Below are 25729 nucleotides of genomic sequence, written 5' to 3'. Positions count from 1 at the left end.
GTGTGTGAGCGTGAGTATGTGTGTGTGTGAGTAAGTGTGAGTATGTGTGTGTGTGAGCGTGAGTGAGTATGTGTGTGTGTGTGAGTGAGTGAGTGTGAGTATGTGTGTGTGTGAGCGTGAGTATGTGTGTGTGTGAGTAAGTGTGAGTATGTGTGTGTGTGAGCGTGAGTGAGTATGTGTGTGTGTGTGAGTGAGTGTGAGTATGTGTGTGTGAGCGTGAGTGAGTGTGTATGTGTGTGAGTGAGCATGAGTGAGTGTGTGTGTGTGCAAGTATGTGTGTGGGAGCATCGTCACTAGGGAGACAAAGGCGGCCGGGCGTGGTGTTGGCCACCCACCCCCTCGTGTACCGTCCCGGCCTTCATAGATGCTCGCTAACAGCACTTGCCCCAACAGTCTGTTAGGCTAGACGAGGGATCTTTTTTGTCTTTTTCTGTGTGAGTGTGAGTGAGCGTGTGTATTAGTGAGTTTGTGTGGTAAGCGAGTGTGTGAGCGAGTGTGTGTGTGAGTGTGTGAGTTTGAGCAAGTGTGTGAGTTTGAGCGAGTGTGTGAGTGAACATGTGAGTTTGAGCGAGTGTGTGAGTGAATGTGAGTTTAGGCGAGTGTGTGAGTGCGTATGAGTGAGTATGCGCGTGAGTGCGGGTGAGCGAGTGTGAGTGTCTCTTCCGTCTATCTCTCTCTTTGTCACTGTGTGTCTGTGTATCTGAGTGCGTCTCTGTGTATCCGTGGGTCCATATCCCCGTGTGTCTTCTCCGAGTCCCCGTGTCCCCGAGTCTCAACTCCCGAAGTCCCCGAGTTCCTGTGTTCTTGTGACCCCGAGTCCCAACTCCCCGACTCTCAAGTCAACGAGTTTCCGAGTCCCCGGTCTGTGAGTCCTGAATCACCGAGTCCCAAATCCCCGAGTCCCAAATCCCCGAGTCTCAACTCTCCGAGTCCCAAATCCCCGAGTCCCAAATCCCCAAGTCTCAACTCTCCGAGTCTCAACTCTCCGAGTCTCAACTCTCCGTGTCCCAAATCCCCGAGTCCCAAATCCCCGAGTCTCAACTCTCCGAGTCTCAACTCTCCGAGTCTCAACTCTCCGAGTCTCAACTCTCCGAGTCTCAACTCTCCGAGTCCCAAATCCCCGAGTCTCAAATCCCCGAGTCTCAACTCTCCGAGTCTCAACTCTCCGAGTCTCAACTCTCCGAGTCTCAACTCTCCGAGTCCCAAATCCCCGAGTCTCAAATCCCCGAGTCTCAACTCTCCGAGTCTCAACTCTCCGAGTCTCAACTCTCCGAGTCCCAAATCCGCGAGTCCCAAATCCCCGAGTCTCAAATCCCCGAGTCTCAACTCTCCGAGTCTCAACTCTTCGAGTCTCAACTCTCCGAGTCTCAACTCTCCGAGTCCCAAATCCCCGAGTCCCAAATCCCCGAGTCTCAACTCTCCGAGTCTCAACTCTCCGAGTCTCAACTCTCCGAGTCTCAACTCTCCGAGTCCCCAGTCTCACCGGTGCTGCAGCAGGAGGTTCCTCACGGTGGCCTGGCTGCATTTTGTGTTGTTCAAGAAGATCACGTCGGTTGCCACCACCTGGCCTGCACACCCTCAGCACCACCACCACGCTCACCACCACATCCTCACATCCACCACACTCACCACCATCGGTGTGGCGAGCGGGGGGGAGCCTCACCCGCGGGCGAGGTGAGCGCCAGCGTGCGGTGGCGAGCGTGCGGTGGCGAACACGCGGTGGGGAGCGTGCGGTGAGCCTCACCCGTGGGGGAGGTGAGCGCCAGCTTGCACCCGTGCCGGAACCCCGGGTCGATTCCGAGCACGGAGCGACCGCGCACCGGCGGCACCAGCAGCAGCTTGCGCAGGTTCTTAGCGAAGAGCGAGATGGAGGCGAGCTCCGCACGGCGCGTGAGACTCGCGCTGACACCGCACGCGGCGGTGGGAGGGGCGGAGGGACACAGGGGGGGTCACGGGGCGGAGGGGGTCACGGGGGTACACATGGGGTGGGGGGGTGTGGGGGGTCATGGGGGGACACGTGGGGGGACGCGTGGGGGGGGGCACGTGTGAGGGGACGCGTGGGGGGCGTGTGGGGGGACACGTGGGGGGGGCGTGTGGGGGGCGTGTGGGGGGCGTGTGGGGAGCGTGTGGGGGGGGGCGTGTGGGGGGCGTGTGGGGGGGGCGTGTGGGGGGGGGTGTGGGGGGACACGTGGGGGGACACGTGTGGGGGGCGTGTGCGCTCACCGGTAGTGGCGCGTGAGCAGCGGGATAATGAGGCGCTTCAGGGAGTCCTCCACGGAGTTGGTGAGCAGCTGCTGCACATAAGGCGGCACGAAGGGTACCTGCAGACGCCACCTACGAGCAGCAGACACAGGGGCCCAGTGTAGCCACCACCACCTCACTCAGGGGCCCAGTGCAGCCACCACCTCACTCAGGGGCCCAATGTAGCCACCACCACCTCACTCAGGCGCCCAATTCAGCCACCACCACCTCACTCAGGGGCCCAGTGTAGCCACCACCACCTCACTCAGGGGCCCAGTGTAGCCACCACCACCTCACTCAGGGGCCCAATGTAGCCACCACCACCTCACTCAGGGGCCCAGTGTAGCCACCACCACCTCACTCAGGGGCCCAATGTAGCCACCACCACCTCACTCAGGGGCCCAGTGTAGCCACCACCACCTCACTCAGGGGCCCAATGTAGCCACCACCACCTCACTCAGGGGCCCAGTGTAGCCACCACCACCTCACTCAGGGGCCCAATGTAGCCACCACCACCTCACTCAGGGGCCCAGTGTAGCCACCACCACCTCACTCAGGGGCCCAATGTAGCCACCACCACCTCACTCAGGGGCCCAATATAGCCACCACCACCTCACTCAGGGGCCTCGATCTCACTCAGGGGCCCAGTGTAGCCACCACCTCACTCAGGGGCAAGACCCGTGCCGGCGAGCGAACCGCAACGTGAACGTCTCCAGACTTACCCCTTTCTCTCTCTGTTCCCTGTTCCCTCTGTCCCCTCTCTCTCTCTGTTCCCTCTCTCTCATGCTCTCTGCTGCTCCCGATCTGATCCCCCCTCTCTCTCGTGCTCCCTCTCTTCTTCCTGCTATATGGCATCAACATTTGCCAAATTAAATACACACAGCAGCAACATCGGCCCTGCTACTGCTGTGCGAAGCTGGCAGGACCCTCCTGTGAGCGAGTCTTGAGACTCGGCGATGGTGGACGTAGTGATGGGCGCTGCGCTATGAACCCGGTGACCAAAGTTCGATTCCCTCTCATGGCCAAAACGAGTGACGATTATCCGAATCGTCACTGCTGTTGGCCTGGGCCTCCTCCCCTAGGTCGACTCAGCCCCAAACAAGTACCCGGTGCAGCATTGTGTAAACATCGCCACTGGGGAGACAAAGGCGGACGGAGGTGGTGCTGGCCACCCACCCCCTCGTGTGGCGTGCCGCCTTTGTAGGTGCTGCTCACTAACAGCACTTGCCCCAACAGTCTGTCAAGGCTACAGGGGGGTCTTTGTCTTTGTTCAGTGGGGCCCTGACCTCTGGTAGAGACACCAGCTGTGAAAGTTGGTCTTGACTTGCACGGGGATGTTGATCTTCACCGTCAGGATTTTCAAATTCTCTCCCCGATTCAGCGCCAACACCTGCAACGACAGAGATCAATCGTCGATTAAAACGCTCAGCGGCCGCTCTGGGTTCCCGCCTGACACCCGGGGGACGCGCACACTCGCACACATGCACGCACATTCACTCACAAGCACGCACACTCAACAACAACCACCATTCGCCACTAAGTGGCGGTGATGTCACCACGACGCTTGTGCCAGGCTATGTGCACGTTGAGGCCACGTGAAGTGTCAAATGCCCCGCTGGCAGGTCACGGGGCAGACCCAGGTGCCACGGGTCGACTGACCGAGATGACTGGCTGATGCACCACCTGTGCCCCCTACTGTGCGAACTTGCTGTGCTTTAGCCACCCAGCGCTCCGCTCATTGTTGTGAGCGTCGCTCCTCTGCCCTCCGTTGTTGTTGGAGGGCGACAGCCTCCAACTGCCCAGTAGCGTCCTTCACGAGCCTCCTCCACAGAGGCCGATACCAATCATCGGCAAGTCCACTCAGCTCCACATCCTCCTGTATCACATCGCTCCATCTCTTCTCCAGCCCGTGCCGCGGCCGTTTAGCCCCCTCAATCCGGCCGAACAAAAGCTGTTTGGGCATGCGGTGGCTGGGCATACGGGCTACATGACCCAGCCAACGCAGCCTTGCCTGCCGGAGGAGCTCACCGATGGGACTTTGTCCAGATCTTTCGAGGATTTGTAAGCTCCTCGCACAATCCAGCCTGGTTAAACCCAGGATGGATCGTAGGCAGGCCAGCCTAAATGTTTCTAACCGGCGAAGATGTTCCATTAGAGGGGGTCCACGTTTCGCAAGCGTAGAGAAGGGAGGGAATGACTGTGGCCGAGAAGACCTGAAGCTTCGTGCGGAGTGACAGACCAGGTAGCTTCCACACAGCGTTACGCAACCAATGAAAAGATAATGCCACACACACGAGCCCACTCACGCTCACACACGAGCACACACAGGCGCGAACACTCGTGCTCACACACATGAGCACACGCACACACGAGCGCAACACTCACTCACACTCCTCCCTCACTCACTCACACACACTCACCTCGTAGTTCTCCACCCTGGTGATGGGCTTCTGGAAGCTGAAGTATTTTGAAAAATTGTTGATGTCCTGGCCCTTGCCGTGGGGGGCCTTCCCGTGGAGGCTATGCGCAGAAAGGCCCCCCTCCCTGGCCCCCTCCTTGCCCTTGTGTAGTGACGATTCGATCATCACCATGGAATTCTCGCACCTGTGGGGGTCGCGGGCAGGACCGGATTCAGGTTCTTGTAGGCCCTAGGCACTCCTGTTTCGTAGGCCTTCAGGCAGGGCCGGATTAAGGTTCTTGTAGGCCCTAGACAATCCTGTGCTCTCTCCAGCTACCACTGCTGCTGCCCCATGTCACGACTACTGCCGCAGTCACTTCGCTTCTTCCCTGCGGTACTTGGTACAGCCGCTGGACAAGATGTCGTCACCGCTGACGCGTTCGCTACTTGGTCCTGCAAGCGAGTCTTCGACAGGAGCCGCCGCAGTCTGCCACGGGTAAGCGGATTTTACTTGAAATTATTGAGAGAGAAAAAAAAATCCAAGGTGAGCCCTAAAAATATAGAAAGCGAAAACGTCTTCAACTATCCATAATATATACTTAATTTGGAGCTTTCGTGACTGCAGGAATTTCTCTTTGGTTCTTTCGGTAAAGTCACGTATAAAGATAAAATAATAAATTAAATACTAGCATACGACGTTTCGATTGCAACACAAGCAATCATCATCAGGTATAAATGAAATAGAAACACAAATCTAGTATACTTAGAAATGTAACGTAATCTTTTGCACCTTGCCACTCACCGTGCCACTCATTGACATGCTAATTTCTGTAACCCCTCCCTCTCTCTCCGCCCCCGCCCCCCTCTCTCTATTTAAGGCCTCGACACAGAGGCGTGGTTTCTCTGTGTGCCTATCTTTGTCTCTCTCTATGTATCTCTGTGATATCTGTCTGCTTATATGTCTGTCTATATGTCTCTGGTTCTGTGTTTTATCTCTCTCTCAAATTTAGCATTCTCAGAAAGAACGTAATCAACCAGCTAGGGTGTTGACTGTTATGTTATCCGACTCTCTGTTGTATTACATTACATTTCTAAGTATACTAGATTTGTGTTTCTATTTCATGTATACCTGATGATGATTGCTTGTGTTGCAATCGAAACGTCGTATGCTAGTATTTAATTTATTATTTTATCTTTATACGTGACTTTACCGAAAGAACCAAAGAGTTATCCATAATATAGTTTTTTTGGGTTAGATTGCGTGTCGTTAAACCTGCCACCACCCGACACAACCAATTAGTAGGTTTGTCACGTAAACAAAATGTGCCAATTCGCTACTCGTACAGCACACCGGTGTGTTGGAGAGAAAATCCACAACATTTACAATCTGAGTACGACGTTACTACAATAATTACAACTAGCATCATCAGGCGACAGCCAGATTTGTGGATAAATCCTCCTGTTACTATGATTATAATATTGGATGAGGCAGCTTTAAAGGGATGTCGTTAATTTTATCATACAAATAAAAACATGTTTTTCCGTAGGCCCTAGGGCACAGTGCCTACTGTGCCCTGTTGGATAATCCAGTCCTGGTCGCAGGAAGCCGCAGAGGTCGCGGGGGTGGGGTCACAAGTGAACTAAACTCCGGCAGACTCTCGATTATCCGCGCTAATGACGGGGAGGATGGCCGTGGAGAATTCAACATCGCGATTCATCCAAAAACATAACCATTTTGAAACGAATCACAGCTAATGATTACGATTGTTACGCTTTCGATTTGGAAGGAATGCGGACGTTCAAGCAACCATCGATGCGCGTGCTCAGTGGTGATAGTGACACTTTCCTGGCTCCGCCCAGCAGCAGACTCTCGGCCCACGATGTGGATGACAGCAGTCACGGCAATCGATGTCAATCACACTCCTGTACTGACTGGAGAGGCGGTGGAGTGGATTTCGGATTCACCGAAGCACATACAGTTTTTGTTCGGTTTTAGCACCATGTGACTCGTAATACACATTTTCAAGAATAAAAATGTACAACTGTTCTTTAGGTTATTAATTTGGATTTGTATTGAGGGACTACTTTCGTTGTCTTGGTGTGGTCTGGGACTGTTTTTGCTGTCGTTTTACTGCCCTCTCCCCAGCTTTGAAATTGATGCCATTAGAACTTATACACTTAATTGATTTAAGGGGCACCACGTTAACTACCTCGCCTGGTATGGAGGAGGTTGTGGGATCGATCCCGACCCTGACGCCTGCTGTATGTCCCTCTCTCTCCCCATGGACTTCTTTTCTCCAGGTCCGGGTTTTCTCTCCCCATGTAGATTCAACATCACGCGTTTAAGATTATTTAAACTATTTGGCTGCTATACAACTCCACGTAATAAGCCACATGGTTAAATTATCATTTGTGATGGCCAGGTAGCGTCTGAAAATAAGCTAACAGCGCGGTGGGCCTTACTTGGTAAAATAAAATAGCTTCGTTGTATTTGTATATATTTTAAAGTGATTTGTTTACCTTTCCTATACTCTGCACTCCTATTGTGTTTTTAGATTGTTTGTTGTTATGTTCTGACCTGCCCATCCTGGACATCGATGAAAAAAGAGCCTCACAGCTCGTCAGATTCCTCCAGTGCAAATAAATATCCTGATTCCGATTCGTCGTGTGCCCATCGATTCCCAGAGCTGGAACCAAATTGACTGCGATTGGTTGTCTGTGAGGCTGAGACAATCAGCTCACTATCGTGAGAACCCCGTTTGATCACAGTTCACTCTGTGTGAGTTGGTGGGTCTCTGTGAGTCTGTGGGACTCTATGTGAGTCTGTGTGACTCTGTCTGAGTCTGTGGGTCTCTATGTGAGTCTACGCGTCTCTGTGTGAGTCTGTCTGTGTGTATGTGGGTCTCTGTGTGAGTCTGTGTGTCTCTGTGTGAGTCTGTGGGTCTCTGTGTGAGTCTGTGGGTCTCTGTGTGAGTCTGTGGGTCTCTGTGTCTCTATGCGAGTCTGCGTGTCTCTGTGTGAGTCTATGGGTCTCTATGTGAGTCTACGGGTCTCTGTGTGAGTCTATGGGCCTCTGTGGTTGGGGCTCCGGGTCTCGACCTCTGAGCGGCCCGGCTGACCCTCGTGGTGGAGAGGGGGACGGTTCGCGACCTCCGGGTGACCTCACATTTTGCGAGCCATGTCCATGGTGGCCCTGTCCTTGGCGATGATGTCGGCCAGGATGTGCTGCACGCCGGCCTCCACCTCGGCCAGAGTCGACAAGCCTGGGGCGGAAAATGGGGACACGGAGACGTGGGGAGTTACGGAGACATGAAGACACGGAGACGCGGGGAGTTACGGAGACACGGAGACATGAAGACACGGAGACACGGGGAGTTACAGAGACACGGAGACATGAAGACGCGGAGACATGAAGACACGAAGACGCGGGGAGTTACGGGGACACGGAGACACGGGGAGTTACAGAGACACGGAGACATGAAGACGCGGAGACACGAAGACACGGAGACACTGAGACACGGAGACACGGAGACACGAAGACACGGAAACACGAAGACACGGAGACACGGGGAGTTACAGAGACACGGAGACATGAAGACGCGGAGACATGAAGACACGAAGACACGGAGACACGGAGACATAAAGACACGGAGACATAAAGACACAGAGACACGAAGACACGGAGACACGAAGACACGGAGACACGAAGACACGGAGACATAAAGACACGGAGACACGAAGACACGGAGACACGAAGACACGGAGACACGGGGACACAAAGGGTCCCCTCCTCTGTGATGGCAGTGGTGGTGGTTGTACCCGGCTCTGCGGGCCGCACCAGTGCCACCATGTTGAGTGTGTGGGGCGCCGTGAGCACCGTCTGCGCCGCCGCCTCCAGGCCAAGACGCCGCGCCCGCTCAGCCTTGCTCTGCCTGCTGCTCGTCTTGAACGGCGCCACCTGCAAACAAAAAAGACAAAGATCCTCAGCGTAGCCTCAACAGACTGTTGGGGCAAGTGCTGTTAGCGAGTGGCCAGCACCACGACCAGCCGTCTTTTTACACACCGCACCAGGGACTCATTTGAGGCCGAGTCGACCTAAGGGAGATCCAGTACCGATTCGGATAATCGTCACACACGCGCGCACACGCACTCACGTACACACGCGCACGCACGCACGCATACACCTACACACACACGTACACACACGCACGCATGCATACACACACAGTGTGTGTACTGTGTATGGTGTGTACTGCGTGTGTAATGTGTATTGCATGTGTACTGCATACTGCGTTTGTACCGTGTACTGTGGACTGCATGTGTACTATGTACTGCATACTGAGTATATACTATGTACTGCATGTGTACTGTATACTGCGTGTGTAGTGTACTGCGTGTGAGTCTCACAAGGATCTCTAACTCCTGCACACAGCGACATTCCTGCAGCGCCTGCTGCAGCCGAGGAGTCAGCTGATCCTCCTTCTGCAGGGTCGCCACGGCGCTCTCCACCTTCTTCTGCACAGACCTGCAGCACACAGTACACACACACAGTACACACACAGTACACACACATACTATACACACACAGTACACACCCACAGTACACACACACAGTACACGCACAGTACACACACATACTATACACACACAGTACACACACACAGTACACATACAGTACACACACAGTATACACACATACTATACACACACAGTACACACACACACAGTACAAACACACACACACAGTACACACATAGTATACACATGTGTAGTGGTGATACGCGCTGGGTGTATATGTCGTGTGCCAGCGCGTATGTACGGGTGTGTGTGTGGTGACGCGCGCTGACGGGGAGGAGCAGGCGTCAGTGCGCGGGTGGGGGTAGTGCTGCTGATTGGCTGTGTGCCGGTGACGCGCCCAGAGGGAGTGATCGGGTAGCAGCGCGGTGTGATTGGTCGGGGAGTGGAAACACGCGCTGAGCGGAACCGGATCGTAGGGATAGCGCGTGGGGATTGGGTAACTGAGGAGCGGTGCCGACGTTGAGGTCCGCATCCGCTCCGTCTCCCGGGAAGAAGGGGTATATAAGGTGATGCACAGAGGAGCAGGGGCGGAAGTGGAACCATCTAAGAATGAAGACGAGGGTGCAGAGATAGAGCCCGGAGAGGAGAGTAATGGAGAGTAATGGAGAGTAATGGAGAGTAGAGGAGAGTAAGGTATAAGTGTGTAGCCAGCGAGAGAGAACGGTCTACACGAGCTGAGTAATGTATAGTGTGTAGCCAGCGAGAGAGAACGGTCTACACGAGCTGAGTAATGTATAGTGTGTAGCCAGCGAGAGAGAACGGTCTACACGAGCTGAGTGATGTATAGTGTGTAGCCAGCGAGAGAGAAAGGTCTACACGAGCCGAGTATGCATACGGTGTAGCCAGCGAGAGAGAAAGGTCTACACGAGCCGAGTATGCATACGGTGTAGCCAGAGAGAGAGATGCAAAGTCTACACGAGGCGAGTGGAGAGTGTAGCAGAGGCGCAGAGTCTACACGAGGCGAGAGAGGAGTGTAGCCGAGGCGCGGAGTCTACACGAGGCACAGAGAGCCGGCAGCACAAAATCCAGAGTCAAGAGAAGCGCATTGTGAAGAAGAGAGGCCACGCGTTGTATTGTTACAAGTCAAGATTTAATAAAAGAAGTGTGTTCCCGTCAAGGAGTTTCCTGCCGTCATTTTCCAATACTTCATCTGGCGTCAGAAGTGAAACGGGCTTCCAAGTATGGAGACGAGGAAGACCCGTAGGACCCACGGGATTGACCGCGAGGAAGACCTGGACGACTCGGGGCCGCTGGTGGCGGGGGGTGAGGAAGAGGACTTGCCCACGCTGCAGGGTCCGTCGACGGCGCCGGCCGAGCGACCGGGGACAGACGCCGGGCTTCGTGAGGCGCACTCCCGACTGGCGGAGCTGCTGCTCGCCGCCGCGTCCATCTTGGCGGAGATCAGCTCGTCGGGAGGAGCGGGGACGGTGGGGGACATTTTACAAGGTCGCCCCGCAGATTCCCGCCAAAACGAATGGGGGATTCCCGCCATTGCGCCTGGGCCTGCTTTTGGCGGGAACGGCGAGCGCCGCGTGGTGGTGGGTTCCCAGGCGCGCGCATCGACGTCATCAGCGCGCGAGGGGGTCCGCCATCTTACGTCTGCTGCTGGAGCCGCCATCTTAGACACCGACGGACAGGCGGAGAGGAACCACGAGGCGGATGACTTCATTTTTCAGCAGCGCCTGCCCACGTTGTCAGCCTTCAAGGCGGAAGGCGGAGACTGGGGCCAATTTCAGCGAAGGTTTTTGGCGCATCAAGAGATGTCAGCGTGGTCCGATGCTACGGCGCTGCGGGCATTGCCCGCCATGCTGGACGACGATGCGCTCGCGGCCTTCAGGGCTGCACGGAAGTCGGACCGCTCCACGCTGAAGGATGCGCTGGGTTTGTTGGCCAGGGTCTACGGGCCTCCCTCTACGTGCCGCCATCTGTTCTACGCAAGACGGAAAGCGGCCACGGAGACCGCGCTGGCCTATCGCACGGCGTTGCTGGCTCTTGCTGATGCTGCGTTCCCTCGGATGGACGAGGAGGGCCAAGACGCGATGGTTTTGGAGCAGCTGCTCAAGTTGGCGCAGGACCTGGGGGTCCCTATCAACACAGCTGACGAGATTGATATTTCTTCTTTGAGAGTCGCCACGAGTATTCAAGCGCACGAGGCCCTGCAACGGAAGCAAGGCGTTGGTTGCAACGCTGCTGTCGTCGCAGCCCCGGGTTTGGTGGTCGCCGAACCCCAAGTCGTCAGCCCACGAGAGGAGGCGTTCGCCACGGGACGACCAGGGGACTGGAGGCCGGGGGCCCGGTCGCCTCTGCGATCGGGCCGAAAGTCGGAGCAACCAAGATCTACTCCGACCCTCGTCACGTGCTATAACTGCGGCCTCCGGGGCCACGTGGCGTCCGGGTGCCGCGCTCCGCGGCAGCGCGCCATGGGAGCTCGGCTGGACGACGAACGAGAGCCCAAGTCATCTCTACAATCCCCGGCAAGTCGCGGCACCTCACACGCTCGGCCTGTTTATTCGGCACACATGGGACGCCGCGTTGCGGCGGAGGAGGGCCGGTTAAGGTTCGGGGATTCGGTTCGGCGAGGGGGGTTCGGCCAGGACCAGGGAGACATTGAATGGGCGGAATTGGGGCATAGAATTGTGGCTGCTTCGGCGGGTTCGTCCGTTGTTACGGGATCTATTGATGGGGTTGAGATTAGGGTGTTAGTGGACACGGGGGCATCGGCAACTATTATATCAGACCTCATTTATAATATTCTTCCGGTCCAATGTCGTCCGCTGCTTCCAGTGGATGTGCCATTTTACGCCGCTAATGGGGGATCGTTGGGCATTATCGGTCAGGTTAGGGCGTCCATTTGCATTGGAGATATCAAATTGTCGGGACCCGTTTTCGTTTCGTCTTCTTTGGCAGTTCCGTGTCTTTTGGGCACTGACTTTTTGGCTAAAATGCCCATTAAAATTCTTATCGATCAACGATGCATTGAACTGCCATCGGGTCGCCGGATTTCATTTTTGACGGGCCCTACTGACATTCGGACGGCGTGCGCTACGATACAAGCGGTGGCGACGCAGACAGTGCAAGTGCCCCCGGGTTCACAGATGTTGATTCCCCTCCGGTTGCGGAAACCATGGGTGAGGGAGGCTTCGGGACAGAGTATGCTTTTGGGTCCTTCTAACAAGGCTGTCGGGGGTCTTGATTTATCGGTGGCTCACACTTTGGTGCGGGCTGACAGGGATCCGTTTGTGATGGTTTTGAACGCGGGGTCGCGACCAGCTGTCATTCCGCAGGGCACCGTGCTGGCTCACGCGGCGCAGGTCCCTGGGGATGATGGGTTGGTTGCGCAGGTTGGCTCGAGCCCCGCGCGGAACGTTGAGCCAAGGGAAGACCTTGAGTGGGTCCATTCGTTATGTGCCGCCTCGGACGATTTGTCGGCGGCGCAGTTGGGTGCGCTGCGCGAGTTGCTCATTGAATTCTCTGATGTATTCAGTAAACATAAGTATGACATTGGGTGCACGGATTTGTTGCACCATCACATTGAAACGGGCGATGCGGCGCCGGTCAGGCTAAATCCCTTCCGACTGAGTCCCGTGGAGAAGGAACATGTTCAGTCGGCTGTTAACGATATGCTAGAAGCCGATATTATTTCGCCCTCCTCTAGCCCGTGGGGAGCGCCTATTGTGCTGGTTAAGAAGCAGGACGGGTCCCTGCGGTTCTGCGTTGATTTCCGTCGCCTGAATAAGATCTCTGTGGCTGACGCGTATCCGCTCCCCAGGATGGATGAGTCCCTCGATGCATTGTCTGGTGCGCGATATTTTTCGACTCTTGATTTGTTATCGGGGTTTTGGCAGTTGCCGCTCGACGAAGAGTCGAAACCTAAGACAGCATTTCGGACTCCAGGGGGGCTGTTCCAGTTTAACCGGTTACCCATGGGACTTCACTCCTCTCCAGCGACGTTTCAGCGACTTATGGAGCTGGTTTTGTCGGGCTTGCAGTGGGATACATGCTTGATTTATATGGACGATGTCATTGTTTTCAGTAAAACGTTTGAGGAACACCTCCGGCGATTGAGAGGGGTGTTCTTGCGATTGCGATCGGCTAAGTTGAAATTTAAACCGGCCAAATGTCACCTCCTTCGTAGGTCCGTTAGATACTTGGGTCACATTGTCGATTCTTCGGGGATCTCCACCGATCCCGCGAAGACGGATTGTGTCGGTTCGTGGCCGACACCTACGTCCGTTTCCGACGTGCGTAGTTTCATCGGGTTTGCTTCTTATTATCGGCGGTTCGTTGAGCACTTCGCCACTATTGCAAAACCCTTGCACGCTCTAACGGCGAAGGGAGTGAAGTTCAAATGGGGACCGGAGGAGGAGGCCGCGTTTCGCTCCCTCCGGGACGCCTTGGTGGGTGCCCCACCCTTGTGTTATCCCGATTTTGCCAGTCCCTTTTTGCTGGACACGGATGCTAGCAACACGGGCATTGGGGGGGTGCTATCCCAAGTCGTTGGGGGTGTCGAAAGAGTTGTCGCCTACGGTAGTAGGGTGTTGTCTCCGGCGGAGCAGCGCTACTGTGTCACCCGTCGCGAGCTGCTTGCCATTGTTTTTTTTGTGCAGCAGTTTAGGCCATATCTTTATGGTCGTCACTTTACAGTCAGAACGGACCACGCGGCGCTGCAGTATTCATTGAGGGTCGCCCAGCCCTCGGGCCAGTTGTCGCGTTGGTTGGAAGTCCTCCAGGACTATCAGTTTACGACTACGTACCGTAAGGGGTTGCGACACACGAATGCCGATTGCTTGTCGCGGTTGTTGCCTTGTGATGAATGCGCGTGTTTGACGGGATCGGCGCGCTGTAAACCGACGCTTGCGGGGGAGATGGGGGCACTGGCTGCGACAGCGGGCGCACCGATCGGGGATGATTCCACTGCCTCTCAGGGTCGGGACTCGCTGCTCTCGCTGTCGCTCAGCGAATGGGGCCGCCTCCAGATGGCGGACAGCTCGCTGCTAGCATTGCGCCGCAAGGTTGGGGGTCCCGAGGGGGACCAGGAGCGTACCGGCTCCTATGTACTTGAGCGGGGCGTGTTATTGAAATGGGACAGTTTGTCCCGGCGGAACGCACTCGTGGTGCCTTCTGCTGTGAGGGGGAGGGTTGTCTTGGCGGCACACGAACGCCTCTTGCACTTGGGAGTTAACAAGACGCTTGCCCTGCTTCAGCGTGACTATTACTGGCCGGGAATGGGAAGTGATGTGGTGCATATTCTGAAGGGGTGCGTTGAGTGCGCCAGGCGTAAACCACCGGCCGTGGCAGCTAATCCACCGCTGCAATCCATTCAGGTCTCGCGTACCAACGAGCTCGTTGCACTCGATATTTTGGGGCCCTTCCCAGTCACGCCGAGAGGGAATAAATATTTGTTAGTGGGGGTCGAATACTTTACCCGATGGCCTATGGCGTGGCCTCTCGCTAACCAGTCGGCAGCGGCTGTGACGGATGCCTTCGTCCAGGGCTATGTCCTGGACAAGGGGGCTCCCGAACGCCTGCTGACCGACCAAGGTAAAAATTTTTCGAGTAAATTGCTGCAAGAGGTGTGCGATCTGTTGGGTACCAAGAAGGTGCGTACCTCCCCGTACCACCCGCAGACTGACGGGATGGTGGAGAGACTCCACAAAACCTTGACTTCCATGCTGTGCCAGCAGGTGTGCGAGGCACATGTAGATTGGGACCTGCAGGTCCCGGGAGTCCTTGCCGCGTATAGAATGGCCCCCCATGCAGCTACGGGGTTTTCCCCATTCTATTTGATGTACGGTCGGGAAGCTGACCCGCCAATAGAAACGCAACTTGGCCTGTCCGCTCCACGAACTAATTCTAATTTGGCAGAACATATTAAGTTTAATATTCACAAGCTGACAGAGGCGAGGGAGGCCGCGCGGCTTAATTCGCGGGCTCGCCAAATTGCTAATGAACGGTTGCGGGCACGGAAGGTGTCCATGCACGAATGGAAACCAGGTGACAGGGCCTGGCTGCATTGCCCTCAGGCACCCTTGGCTACGTCGCCTAAATTGTTGAGACCGTGGAGGGGACCCGTGGAGGTCGTGCGCGTTGCACGGCCCCAGTGCGTTCAGATAAAGTGGGGAAAGCGCCGGTGGTACGTTCACCCCTCCCGACTGAAACCGTTCTCGCCTCCATATGGCCTCCCCTTGTGTCGTGATGGCCGGGCGTGTGACGTGACCGGCGACCCAGAGGGGGAAATGTCTCTGCCTGATCCACACGTATTTTCGCCTGATCTGCTCCCAGGTGTCTCGGAACTGACAGCTGCCGATCACCGGCGGCCGGATCTCCGCGGCGGGGCCGGCCCTTTCAGGCCCGTTCCGCGCCGTCTGGAGCAGCCGGAACCGCCGGACGGTCGTCAGTGTCCCGCCCCATACGATGGACCAGCCAGACGGACTCGCGCCAGGTCGTGCTACTTTGCATGACCTGCCTCGTGAGGAGTCGGGGCAGTTGGAGCGCCTCGTCACTGCGTGTAGTCGCAGGGACGTGGGGCGCGTTCGTTTCGAATTTGCTCGTATCGTGTTATTGTTGACTTTTCGGGTTCATTGTCAATCTGTACATAGTTATTCTTGTTGTTGTTGTTGTTGTGTTATGTTACGGGGCACACTCGGGGGGTTACGGGGTTTTTTTTTGTTGGTTGTCGTTTTATCGTCGCGGTTGGTTGTTGTTAGCAGCCGGGCCGGCTGCGAGCTATGTGGGAGGGGGTGATGTAGTGGTGATACGCGCTGGGTGTATATGTCGTGTGCCAGCGCGTATGTACGGGTGTGTGTGTGGTGACGCGCGCTGACGGGGAGGAGCAGGCGTCAGTGCGCGGGTGGGGGTAGTGCTGCTGATTGGCTGTGTGCCGGTGACGCGCCCAGAGGGAGTGATCGGGTAGCAGCGCGGTGTGATTGGTCGGGGAGTGGAAACACGCGCTGAGCGGAACCGGATCGTAGGGATAGCGCGTGGGGATTGGGTAACTGAGGAGCGGTGCCGACGTTGAGGTCCGCATCCGCTCCGTCTCCCGGGAAGAAGGGGTATATAAGGTGATGCACAGAGGAGCAGGGGCGGAAGTGGAACCATCTAAGAATGAAGACGAGGGTGCAGAGATAGAGCCCGGAGAGGAGAGTAATGGAGAGTAATGGAGAGTAATGGAGAGTAGAGGAGAGTAAGGTATAAGTGTGTAGCCAGCGAGAGAGAACGGTCTACACGAGCTGAGTAATGTATAGTGTGTAGCCAGCGAGAGAGAACGGTCTACACGAGCTGAGTAATGTATAGTGTGTAGCCAGCGAGAGAGAACGGTCTACACGAGCTGAGTGATGTATAGTGTGTAGCCAGCGAGAGAGAAAGGTCTACACGAGCCGAGTATGCATACGGTGTAGCCAGCGAGAGAGAAAGGTCTACACGAGCCGAGTATGCATACGGTGTAGCCAGAGAGAGAGATGCAAAGTCTACACGAGGCGAGTGGAGAGTGTAGCAGAGGCGCAGAGTCTACACGAGGCGAGAGAGGAGTGTAGCCGAGGCGCGGAGTCTACACGAGGCACAGAGAGCCGGCAGCACAAAATCCAGAGTCAAGAGAAGCGCATTGTGAAGAAGAGAGGCCACGCGTTGTATTGTTACAAGTCAAGATTTAATAAAAGAAGTGTGTTCCCGTCAAGGAGTTTCCTGCCGTCATTTTCCAATACTTCACATGTAATAAATGACGTTGACGACACACAGCTTGGTCTCCGTCTCTGTCTTTATTCTTGTTATGCCGCTCACACTCCGCCGGTCCTGACCGTGGAGCGGCTGTTCCACTGGCGCGCCCCGCGCGCTCTTCCCGTCAGTTGCACTCCCCTCTCCTCCCGCACAGCGCTGGCTGACGGTGTGCTTGGGAGTCGTCTCCAGCCACGTGGCCGATGGTGCCGGAGACCTCCCACGGCTCGACGCGGTCCCACTTCGAGTCTATGCCAACTGCCCCGAGCCTCTTCCGGATCCCCCTTATATTCCCCTCTCTCGTCATCCCGTCTCCACCTTCCACCACGCCCTTTCCGAACCTTCCAGATCACGCCCTTCACTTAGCGCCCCCCGGCTCCGCCCCTAGGCTCCGCCCCTGATCATCCGGGCATCCGATTGGACTGGAGGTGGGCGGAGGACCTCCCCATATGCCCACCTTACTGGGCCCCGCCCCCAATACTCCGGGCCGTCCGATTGGCCCAGAGCTGAGCGGCGAAACCTCGCTTACGCTCGCATTACACACACATAATATACACACACACAGTACACACATAGTATACACACATAATATACACACACATAATATACACACACAGTACACACAGCGTATACACACACAGTACACACAGCGTATACACACACAGTACACACAGCGTATACACACACACCGTACACACACAGCACACACAAACAGTACACACACACACACACACAGTACACACTCAGTACACACACTCACTACACACACTCAGTACACATACTCAGTACACACACACATACAGTACATACTGCACATACACACAATACACATACAACACCTACACAGTACACACACACAGTACACACACAGTACACGTACACACAGGACACCTACACAGTACATAGACGTACAGCCCTTCGAGGAGGAGTAGGGACATCGTCAAAGCCAGCAGGAGGAGGAGGAGGAGGTGTGCGACGATGTTTAATTACCGCAGCTGGTGGACGCTCTCCTCCACCTGCCTCAGCATGTCGGCGTCCATGTCGTTTGTGAGCTCACGGCGGTAGCGTGCGATGAAGGGGATCGTGAACTCCTCGTCCAACAGCCGCACCACCTGCTGTACCACGCCCTCCGACAGGACCAACTGCCTCGCCACCGTCTGTGCCAGCGAGGGTGAGCAAGAGAACCCGTCAGCCTCACCACCGCCTGTGCCAGTGAGTGTGAGCAAGAGAACCCGTCAGCCCCTCCACCGCCTGTGCCAGCGAGCGTGAGCAAGAGAACCCGTCAGCCTCACCACCGCCTGAGCCAGCGAGGGTGAGCAAGGGAACCCGTCAGCCTATTTTGAACCTATCTGCGTGACTTTACCAAAAGGCCCAAACAATATTAATTCCTGCAGTCACAAAGCTTTAAGTCAAGAGTTATTATAATTTGTCTGGGCCAATGGTCAAACATTGAGTCCATTACTAATCGTATGCAATCGTGAATATCACAGCGAGCAGAGTGGCTGCATTCTAATAACCCGAGAGAAAAAAAGTGGTCAGTGCAATTGGGTTGTTAACCGGTAACCGTTCTCAGAAACTATTAACCGGTTTCCGAAAGTCAAAACCGGTACAGAATGCGATGGAATGTTGGCGATCGAACGTGCCAGTTGGCACGCGCCAATAACTGCATGCCCGCGCAATTGCCGGCGGCAGAGCCTCCAATTGAGGGAGCTCTACGGGGTGTTTGGCCGACTCTTTTGCGCTGACGAGGAGGGGAGAAGGGTGGGAACGGTCTGAGCGCCACTGCTCATTCTCACCTGAGCGACCGTCCAGCTCACAGCCACCGGCTCCCTCTTCACGTGGGGCCCAGTGGCAGAGCCCGTGTGTGGCTCCCCCTTCACGTGGGGCCCAGTGGCAGAGCCCGTGTGTGGCTCCCCCTTCACGTGGGGCCCAGTGGCAGAGCCCGTGTGTGGCTCCCCCTTCACGTGGGGCCCCGTGGCAGAGCCCGAGTGTGGCTCCCCCTTCACGTGGGGCCCCGTGGCAGAGCCCGTGTGTGGCTCCCAGTTCGTGCTGGTGTGAGGATCTGGTTTGATCGCCAGAGCCTGGGGGTGAGGGGGGAGTCATATGCACAGCATTAGACAACACGGTGGGTGGAGGAGGGGGGGTGAGCGTCACGGCTAGGTTGAGGATTTGGGTCGGGGTTAGGGGTTAGACCGAGTTAGACTGGGTTAGTGTTGGCTTGAGGTGTGTTTTGGTTAAGTCAGGTTACGGCCATATGACCAAGTTCAATGCTGGAACAGGAGAAACATCCACGGTGAGTGAGCGAGCGAGTGGTGAGCGAGTGCGTGGTGAGCCAGTGTATTACTGGGTGAGCGAGTGTGTTACTGAGTGAGCGAGCGAGTGGTGAGCGCGCAAGTGGTGAGCGAGTGTATTAGTGTGAGCGAGCGAGTGGTGAGCGAGTGTGTTACTGAGTAAGCGAGCGAGTGGTGAGCGAGTGTATTAGTGTGAGCAAGCGAGCGGCGCTCCCCACACCCTCCCTCACCTGCCCTGCGTCCCCGATGGCGATCCCAGCGAGAGCACCCCTCCCAGGAGACCACGGTGGCTCCTCCTTCACTGCCACGAGCTTCCTTGGCGAAAGGGGCTCAGGCTTCTCTCGGGCCTTCGTTGCCTTTGGGACCTTGGGGGCCTTGGGTTCCTTGGGGGCCTTAGGGACTCTGGGAGCCCTGGGGGCCTTGGGTTCCTTGGGGGCCTTAGGGACTCTCGGAGCCTTGGGTTCCTTGGGGGCCTTAGGGACTCTGGGAGCCCTGGGGGCCTTGGGTTCCTTGGGGGCCTTAGGGACTCTCGGAGCCCTGGGGGCCTTGGGTTCTTTGGGGGCCTTAGGGACTCTGGGAGCCCTGGGGGCCGCCGGTCTTTTGGCCCTCTTGGCTGGGGTCTCGGTGTCGTCGCTCCCCGAGTCGGTGTGGAGCCGCCTCTTGGTGCCGCCGGGCGTCTTGGACCTGCTGGGAGCAACAACGGTCAGAGGCACGAGAGGGCGGAGGGTGATGCTGAACGGGGAGTTGTAAAAGTGAAACTGCAACTCGGCATGGAACCCATGTGCCCATACGTGTGTGTGTGTGGATGTGTGTGTGTGTCTTTGTGTCTGTGTAGGGGTTATTACGGGAGAAACGGCGGACGAGAAACATAGGGGTGTGTGCACTCACACACACGGGTGGTCGCACCGACGTCCGCATCCGTGATCCCCCACGCCCCCAGCCCTCTGAGGGGATCCCTATAAAAGGCGGGGAGCCAGAGAGCTCGGGGCAGTACGACACGAAGCTGACCAGTGAAGATTGAAGACTCGGAGATTAGGCCCTGGGACTCCCCTGTCTCGCTGCCCTTGTCAGGGCCGAGCTGGGTAAGCCAGCGGCGCGGCCCAAGAGCTCCCGGACCTCTGCCCTTGTCAGGGCAAGGCCGGCTTAGCTGGTGCCGAGATCTGTGCTTGCCAGGGCCAGATCAGTCAGCCTCCCGTAGCCCAGTAGAGGAGGACTGAGGAACAGGACAGAGGGCATAGTACTAGGGTGGGTTTCCCATAGTACGGGTGAAGGGGCCGTTACCCCTTCAACTATTGTGCCTGTCACTGAGTTAATAAACAGAGTGTGCTTCAACTCCGACCTCGTCTCCTCGAACTTACTACATCTGGCGTCAGAAGTGGTCCAAGCATGGATACGAGACGGACGACTCGTGCCCAAGACCCAGGAGAGGATGACGACGAGGGAGAGGCGGTGCAAGACGTCGCCGCCGGCGTACCTGCACAACCGCTGCCGGCTCCAACACCTGCGGGGTCGTCGGAGAGGCTCGGGACGTCGGCTGACGAGTTGGCGTTGGCCCACTCGCAACTGGCGGAGCTCCTGTATGCAGCGGCCGCCATGCTGGAGCGGATAACTCGCCTGGGGCCGGGAGGAGCGACGCGGCGGGAAGATGGGCAACGCCCGCCAGAAACTCCCGCCTCTGCGATGGTCGGGAGGCTTGGAATTCCCGCCACAGGGACAGTAGGGGCCGAGGGAGGGGCACCAGCTCGTCACGCGGGTGGCGGGGCCCAACCAGCGGGCGCCACGTCATCGGCGGGGGCGGGTCGCAGTGGCTGCCTATCAGGGGTTGCCACGTCACCACCAGTGGACGCCGGCACCGACCAAGCTGGAACCAGCGCGTCACGGACGGCGCGACCTCCAGTAGGGGCCGCCATTGCTCATACTGTTCATGGGGACGGTACGAGTGCTGCGAGAGGATCGGAGACGGAGCCGACATTTCAACAACGCCTGCCCGCCCTGCAGGTGTTCGTAGCAAGCGGCGGCGATTGGGGTGGGTTCCAGCGCAGGTTCCTCGCCCACCAAGAAATGGCTGCGTGGACAGACAACGAGGCGCTGTGTGCTCTTCCGGCGATGCTGGATGGCGACGCCCTGGGCACCCTCACTGCTGCACCCAGGTCGGCACGCTCCACGCTTCAGTCGGCGCTGCAGCTGCTGGCCACGGTGTATGGGCCGCCTTCTGATTGTCGCCAGCTCTTCTACGAGCGACAGAAGGGCGACAAGGAATCACCACTTGCTTATCGCACGGCCCTGCTGTCATTGGCGAAGGAGGCCTTCCCGCGTATGGACGAAGAAGGGATCGATGCGATGGTGGCCGAGAAAATTTTGCTGCTGGCCGACGACTTGGACTTCGTCATCCTAGCACAGGATGATGCGGACATGTCGTCATTGCAGGCTGCAAGGCACATTCATGCCAATCTCATTTCCCAGCGGAGGAAGGCTAACAAAGCAGCTGCAAGACACACTTCCGACTCTGAGGGAGCCTTCGCCGTGGACCGTTCTGCGGGATGGCGATCTACCGAGCGACCGGCTCGGGACGTACCGAGCCACCGAGAGCAGCCCAAGTCTCCGGGAGCGCTCGTCACGTGCTACAATTGTGGCCTCCGGGGACACGTGGCGTCGGGACGCCGGGCTCCTCGACAGCGTGGAGCGAGACCTGGGGCTGCGGACGGTCCTCTTCACAAGCCTTCGCTACATCCTCGGGCAAGTCATGGCACCCCACACGTTCGGCCTGCACGCACACCCACTTCCCTCTCACATGGTCCGACACACGAGTCTCGGGGTTTGGGTGCTGGTGCGTCGGATCGCGGCTTGTCGGGGAGGGCGCTCCAACCGGGCCAATGGTCCGAGTTGGCTCACAGGGTTGTAGCTGCGTCGGCGGGGTCGTCCGTTGTCACGGGGCATATTGACGGGGTGGAGGTACGGGTACTGGTCGATACGAGAGCTTCGGCGACTATCATTTCGGATTTGATTTATAATATCCTGCCCGTTCAGAGTCGCCCATTGCTCTCTGTCGACATACCGTTTTACGCTGCGAACGGGGGCTCGTTAGGTATTATCGGCCAAATTCGAGCGCAAATTTCTATCGGGGACATTAAACTATCTGGCCCGGTATTCGTCTCCTCCTCGCTGGCAATTCCGTGCCTGTTGGGGACAGACTTTTTGGCCAAATTGCCCATGAAAATTTTGATTGACCAGCAATGCATCGAGCTTCCATTGGGCCGACGTATAACGTTCCTGCCTTCCACCCCTGCCTTGCATACTGCCTGTGCAACGGTACAGGCGCTCGTGGCTCAAACGGTGCGCGTACCCCCGGGGGCACAGATGCTGGTGCCCCTGCGGTTGCGTCGACCATTCGCTAAAGGGGTCTCAGACCAGGGCATTATGCTGGGCCCGTCTAGGGCCGGGGTGAATGGCCCAGATTTGGTGACGGCCCAGACTATTGTTAAAGGGGATGCGGACCCGTTTATCGCGGTCCTAAATGTCGGAACACGGACGGCGGTGGTTTCGCAGGGAACCGTGTTCGCACATGCAGTCCCGGTACCTGCGGAGATGCCGATCATTGGCCAGGTGGCCACCGATTCTCAGTCGCGGCTGCCCTCAGACATTGACGAGGGTTGGCTCGAGGCGCTGTGTGCTGAGTCACCTGACCTGTCCGACTCACAACGTGCTAAATTGCGCACCCTTTTGCGGGAATTTTCCGACGTCTTTAGTAAACATAAATACGATATCGGATGTACCAATTTGCTGCGCCACCATATTGACACCGGTGACAACGCTCCTATCCGACAAAATCCTTTTCGGTTAAGTCCCGCCGAAAAGGATCATGTCAAATCGGCTGTAGATGACATGTTGACTTCTGACATCATTTCTCCCTCGACCAGCCCTTGGGGTGCACCCATAGTGTTGGTTAAAAAGCACGATGGGTCCCTAAGGTTCTGCGTTGATTTCCGGCGGTTAAATAAGATCTCGGTGGCCGATGCTTACCCGCTTCCTCCAATGGACGAATCGCTGGATGCCCTCGCGGGATCGCGATTCTTCTCCACTTTGGATTTACTCTCAGGATTTTGGCAACTTCCCTTGGACGACAAGTCTAAGCCCAAAACAGCTTTCAGAACGCCGCACGGCCTCTTCCAATTCAATCGGTTACCCATGGGGCTCCACTCCGCTCCCGCGACGTTCCAGCGCCTGATGGAATTGGTTCTCGCTGGCTTGCAATGGGAGGTGTGTTTGATTTACCTAGACGACGTTATCGTATTCAGTAAGACGTTCGAGGAACATCTTGATAGGCTTCGGGCCGTCTTTCTCAAAATGCGCGCAGCTAATTTGAAATTCAAGCCACAAAAGTGCCATTTGCTGTGCGAATCTGTAAAATATTTGGGTCACATCGTCGGCCGGTCAGGCATCTCAACCGATCCCGCCAAAACGCGTTGTGTCAGCTCCTGGCCAACTCCCACCTCGGTGGGGGAGGTTAGAAGCTTCATCGGATTTGCTTCATATTACCGCCGGTTTGTCGCGGAGTTCGATTCCATCGCTAAGCCATTACATGCTTTAACGTCCAAAGGGGTCAAATTTCATTGGGGGCCGGAGGAGGAGGCCGCTTTTAACTCTCTTCGGGACGCCCTGGTGGGGGCCCCGCCATTAAGCTACCCCGATTTTTCTATGCCCCTCGTGCTCGACACGGACGCGAGCAATACCGGGATTGGAGGCGTGCTGTCACAAATTGTGGGTGGCGTGGAGCGCGTTGTGGCTTATGGTAGTAGAGTATTGTCTCCGGCCGAGCAGCGATACTGCGTCACCCGCCGCGAACTGTTGGCTATTGTTTTCTTTATCCAACAGTACCGGCCATATCTGTACGGCCGGCATTTCACCGTCCGTACAGATCATGCGGCGTTGCAGTATGCCCTGCGTATTCACCAGCCATCGGGGCAGTTGTCCCGATGGCTGGAGATCATTCAGGATTTCGATTTCGAAACAACTTACCGTAAGGGGATTCGCCACACCAATGCCGATGCCCTGTCACGCCTGCAGGTCGCTTCTGATTGCACCTGTTTCTTGGGCTCGGGGCGTTGCAAATCGGCAAACGACGGCCACAATCCGGTCCTAGCGGCCGCTGTTGAGGCCCCTTCGGACGTTGACCCTATTGCGGTGGGAGGGAAGGATTCCCTGTTGGGCTTGTCATGTGCGGAGTGGGGGCGCCTCCAAATGGAGGATGCTTCCCTCCTGGCGCTAGGGCGTCGCGCGGAAGGATCCGCTCAGGGAAAGTCGGGCGTTGACTCATGGGGGTTGTGCCAGGGCCTCCTCATGCATTGGGACGGTACGATCCGCCGCCACAGGCTGGTGGTGCCTTCCGCGTTGAGGGGTAGGGCTGTATGGGCCGCTCACGAGCGGCTCCTGCACCTGGGCACCCTCAAAACCCTTGCCATGCTCCAGCTTAATTTCTTTTGGCCGGGCATGGCAAGGGATGTGGACGATCTCTTGCAATCTTGTACCCAGTGTGCCCAACGCAAACCGCCGGCGAGGGGAGCCTGCCCACCACTCCAGTCTATTTCGGTCACCCGGGTTAATGAGCTTGTCGCCCTCGATATTTGGGGCCGTTTCCCTCCACGCCGAGGGGTAATAAGTACCTGCTGGTTGGCGTCGAGTATTTCACGCGATGGCCTATGGCTTGGCCCCTCGCCAACCAGTCAGCAGCGGCCGTTGCAGAGGCTTTTGTTCACGGATATGTCCTTGACAAGGGCGCTCCGGAACAGTTGTTAACCGATCAGGGAAAGAATTTCACTAGTGCCCTTTTACACGAGGTGTGTGAGCTTCTGGGTACGAAGAAAATTCGTACTTCGCCTTACCACCCACAAACGGATGGGATGGTAGAACGCCTGCATAGGACTCTTACGTCCATGCTATCCAACCAGGTATCTGAGTCCCAAACCGACTGGGACCTTCAGATTCCTGGAGTCCGAGCAGCATACAGAATGGCTCCTCACGCGGCGACCGGATTCTCGCCGTTTTTTTTAATGTATGGCCGCGAAGTTGACCCGCCTGTCGCGACTCAGCTGAAATGTACCGCGCCGCACGCTAAATCTAAGTTGGCGGACCATGTTAAGTTTAACGTCCTCCGGTTGGCTGAGGCACGGGAGGCGGCCATGCAAAACTCTGCCTCGCGCCAGAAGCAAAACGAAAAGTTGCGATCGCGCCGGTCACACACGCACGAATGGCACCCGGGTGACAGAGCGTGGCTGCACTGCCCCCAGGTGCCATTGGCCACCTCGTCGAAGTTGTTGAGGCCATGGAGGGGCCCCGTGGAAATTGTGCAGGTTATGCGGCCGCAATGTGTTCGCATTAAATGGGGGAAACGTCGGTGGTTTGTCCACCCTTCACGGTTGAAGCCGTTCTTTGCTCCACATGCTTCCTCTCATGACTATGGCCGAACATGTGGGGGGTCCACTGACTCCGGGAGGGCGGGGTCGCCGTCTGCCTC

The 25729-nt window shown here is 56.7% G+C and overlaps 1 protein-coding gene across 3 annotated transcripts in view; it reads right to left on the bottom strand.

Moving 5' to 3' along the window:
• Window positions 1-25729, bottom strand: part of SRBD1 (S1 RNA binding domain 1) — a 75980-nt gene that overhangs the window by 28982 nt on the left and 21269 nt on the right. For 2 of the 3 annotated variants that reach the window (XM_078879026.1, XM_078879027.1), the window contains exons 3-13: window positions 19449-19905; window positions 18724-19008; window positions 17918-18084; window positions 9047-9164; window positions 8459-8597; window positions 7806-7902; window positions 4662-4845; window positions 3528-3631; window positions 2224-2334; window positions 1745-1902; window positions 1484-1568 (exon numbers count right to left, since the gene is read on the bottom strand). In XM_078879026.1, coding sequence (XP_078735152.1) covers window positions 1484-1568; window positions 1745-1902; window positions 2224-2334; window positions 3528-3631; window positions 4662-4845; window positions 7806-7902; window positions 8459-8597; window positions 9047-9164; window positions 17918-18084; window positions 18724-19008; window positions 19449-19905 — 1905 coding nt within the window. The remainder of the gene's footprint in view (window positions 1-1483; window positions 1569-1744; window positions 1903-2223; window positions 2335-3527; window positions 3632-4661; window positions 4846-7805; window positions 7903-8458; window positions 8598-9046; window positions 9165-17917; window positions 18085-18723; window positions 19009-19448; window positions 19906-25729) is intronic. The other variant, XM_078879028.1, reaches the window with a different exon arrangement.

The sequence above is a fragment of the Lampetra fluviatilis genome, chromosome 52 (genome assembly GCF_964198595.1).
Source record: "Lampetra fluviatilis chromosome 52, kcLamFluv1.1, whole genome shotgun sequence".
NCBI lineage: Eukaryota > Metazoa > Chordata > Hyperoartia > Petromyzontiformes > Petromyzontidae > Lampetra > Lampetra fluviatilis.
The sequence above is the reverse complement of the archived record's forward strand: the minus strand, read 5'-3'. Positions and strand labels throughout refer to the sequence as shown.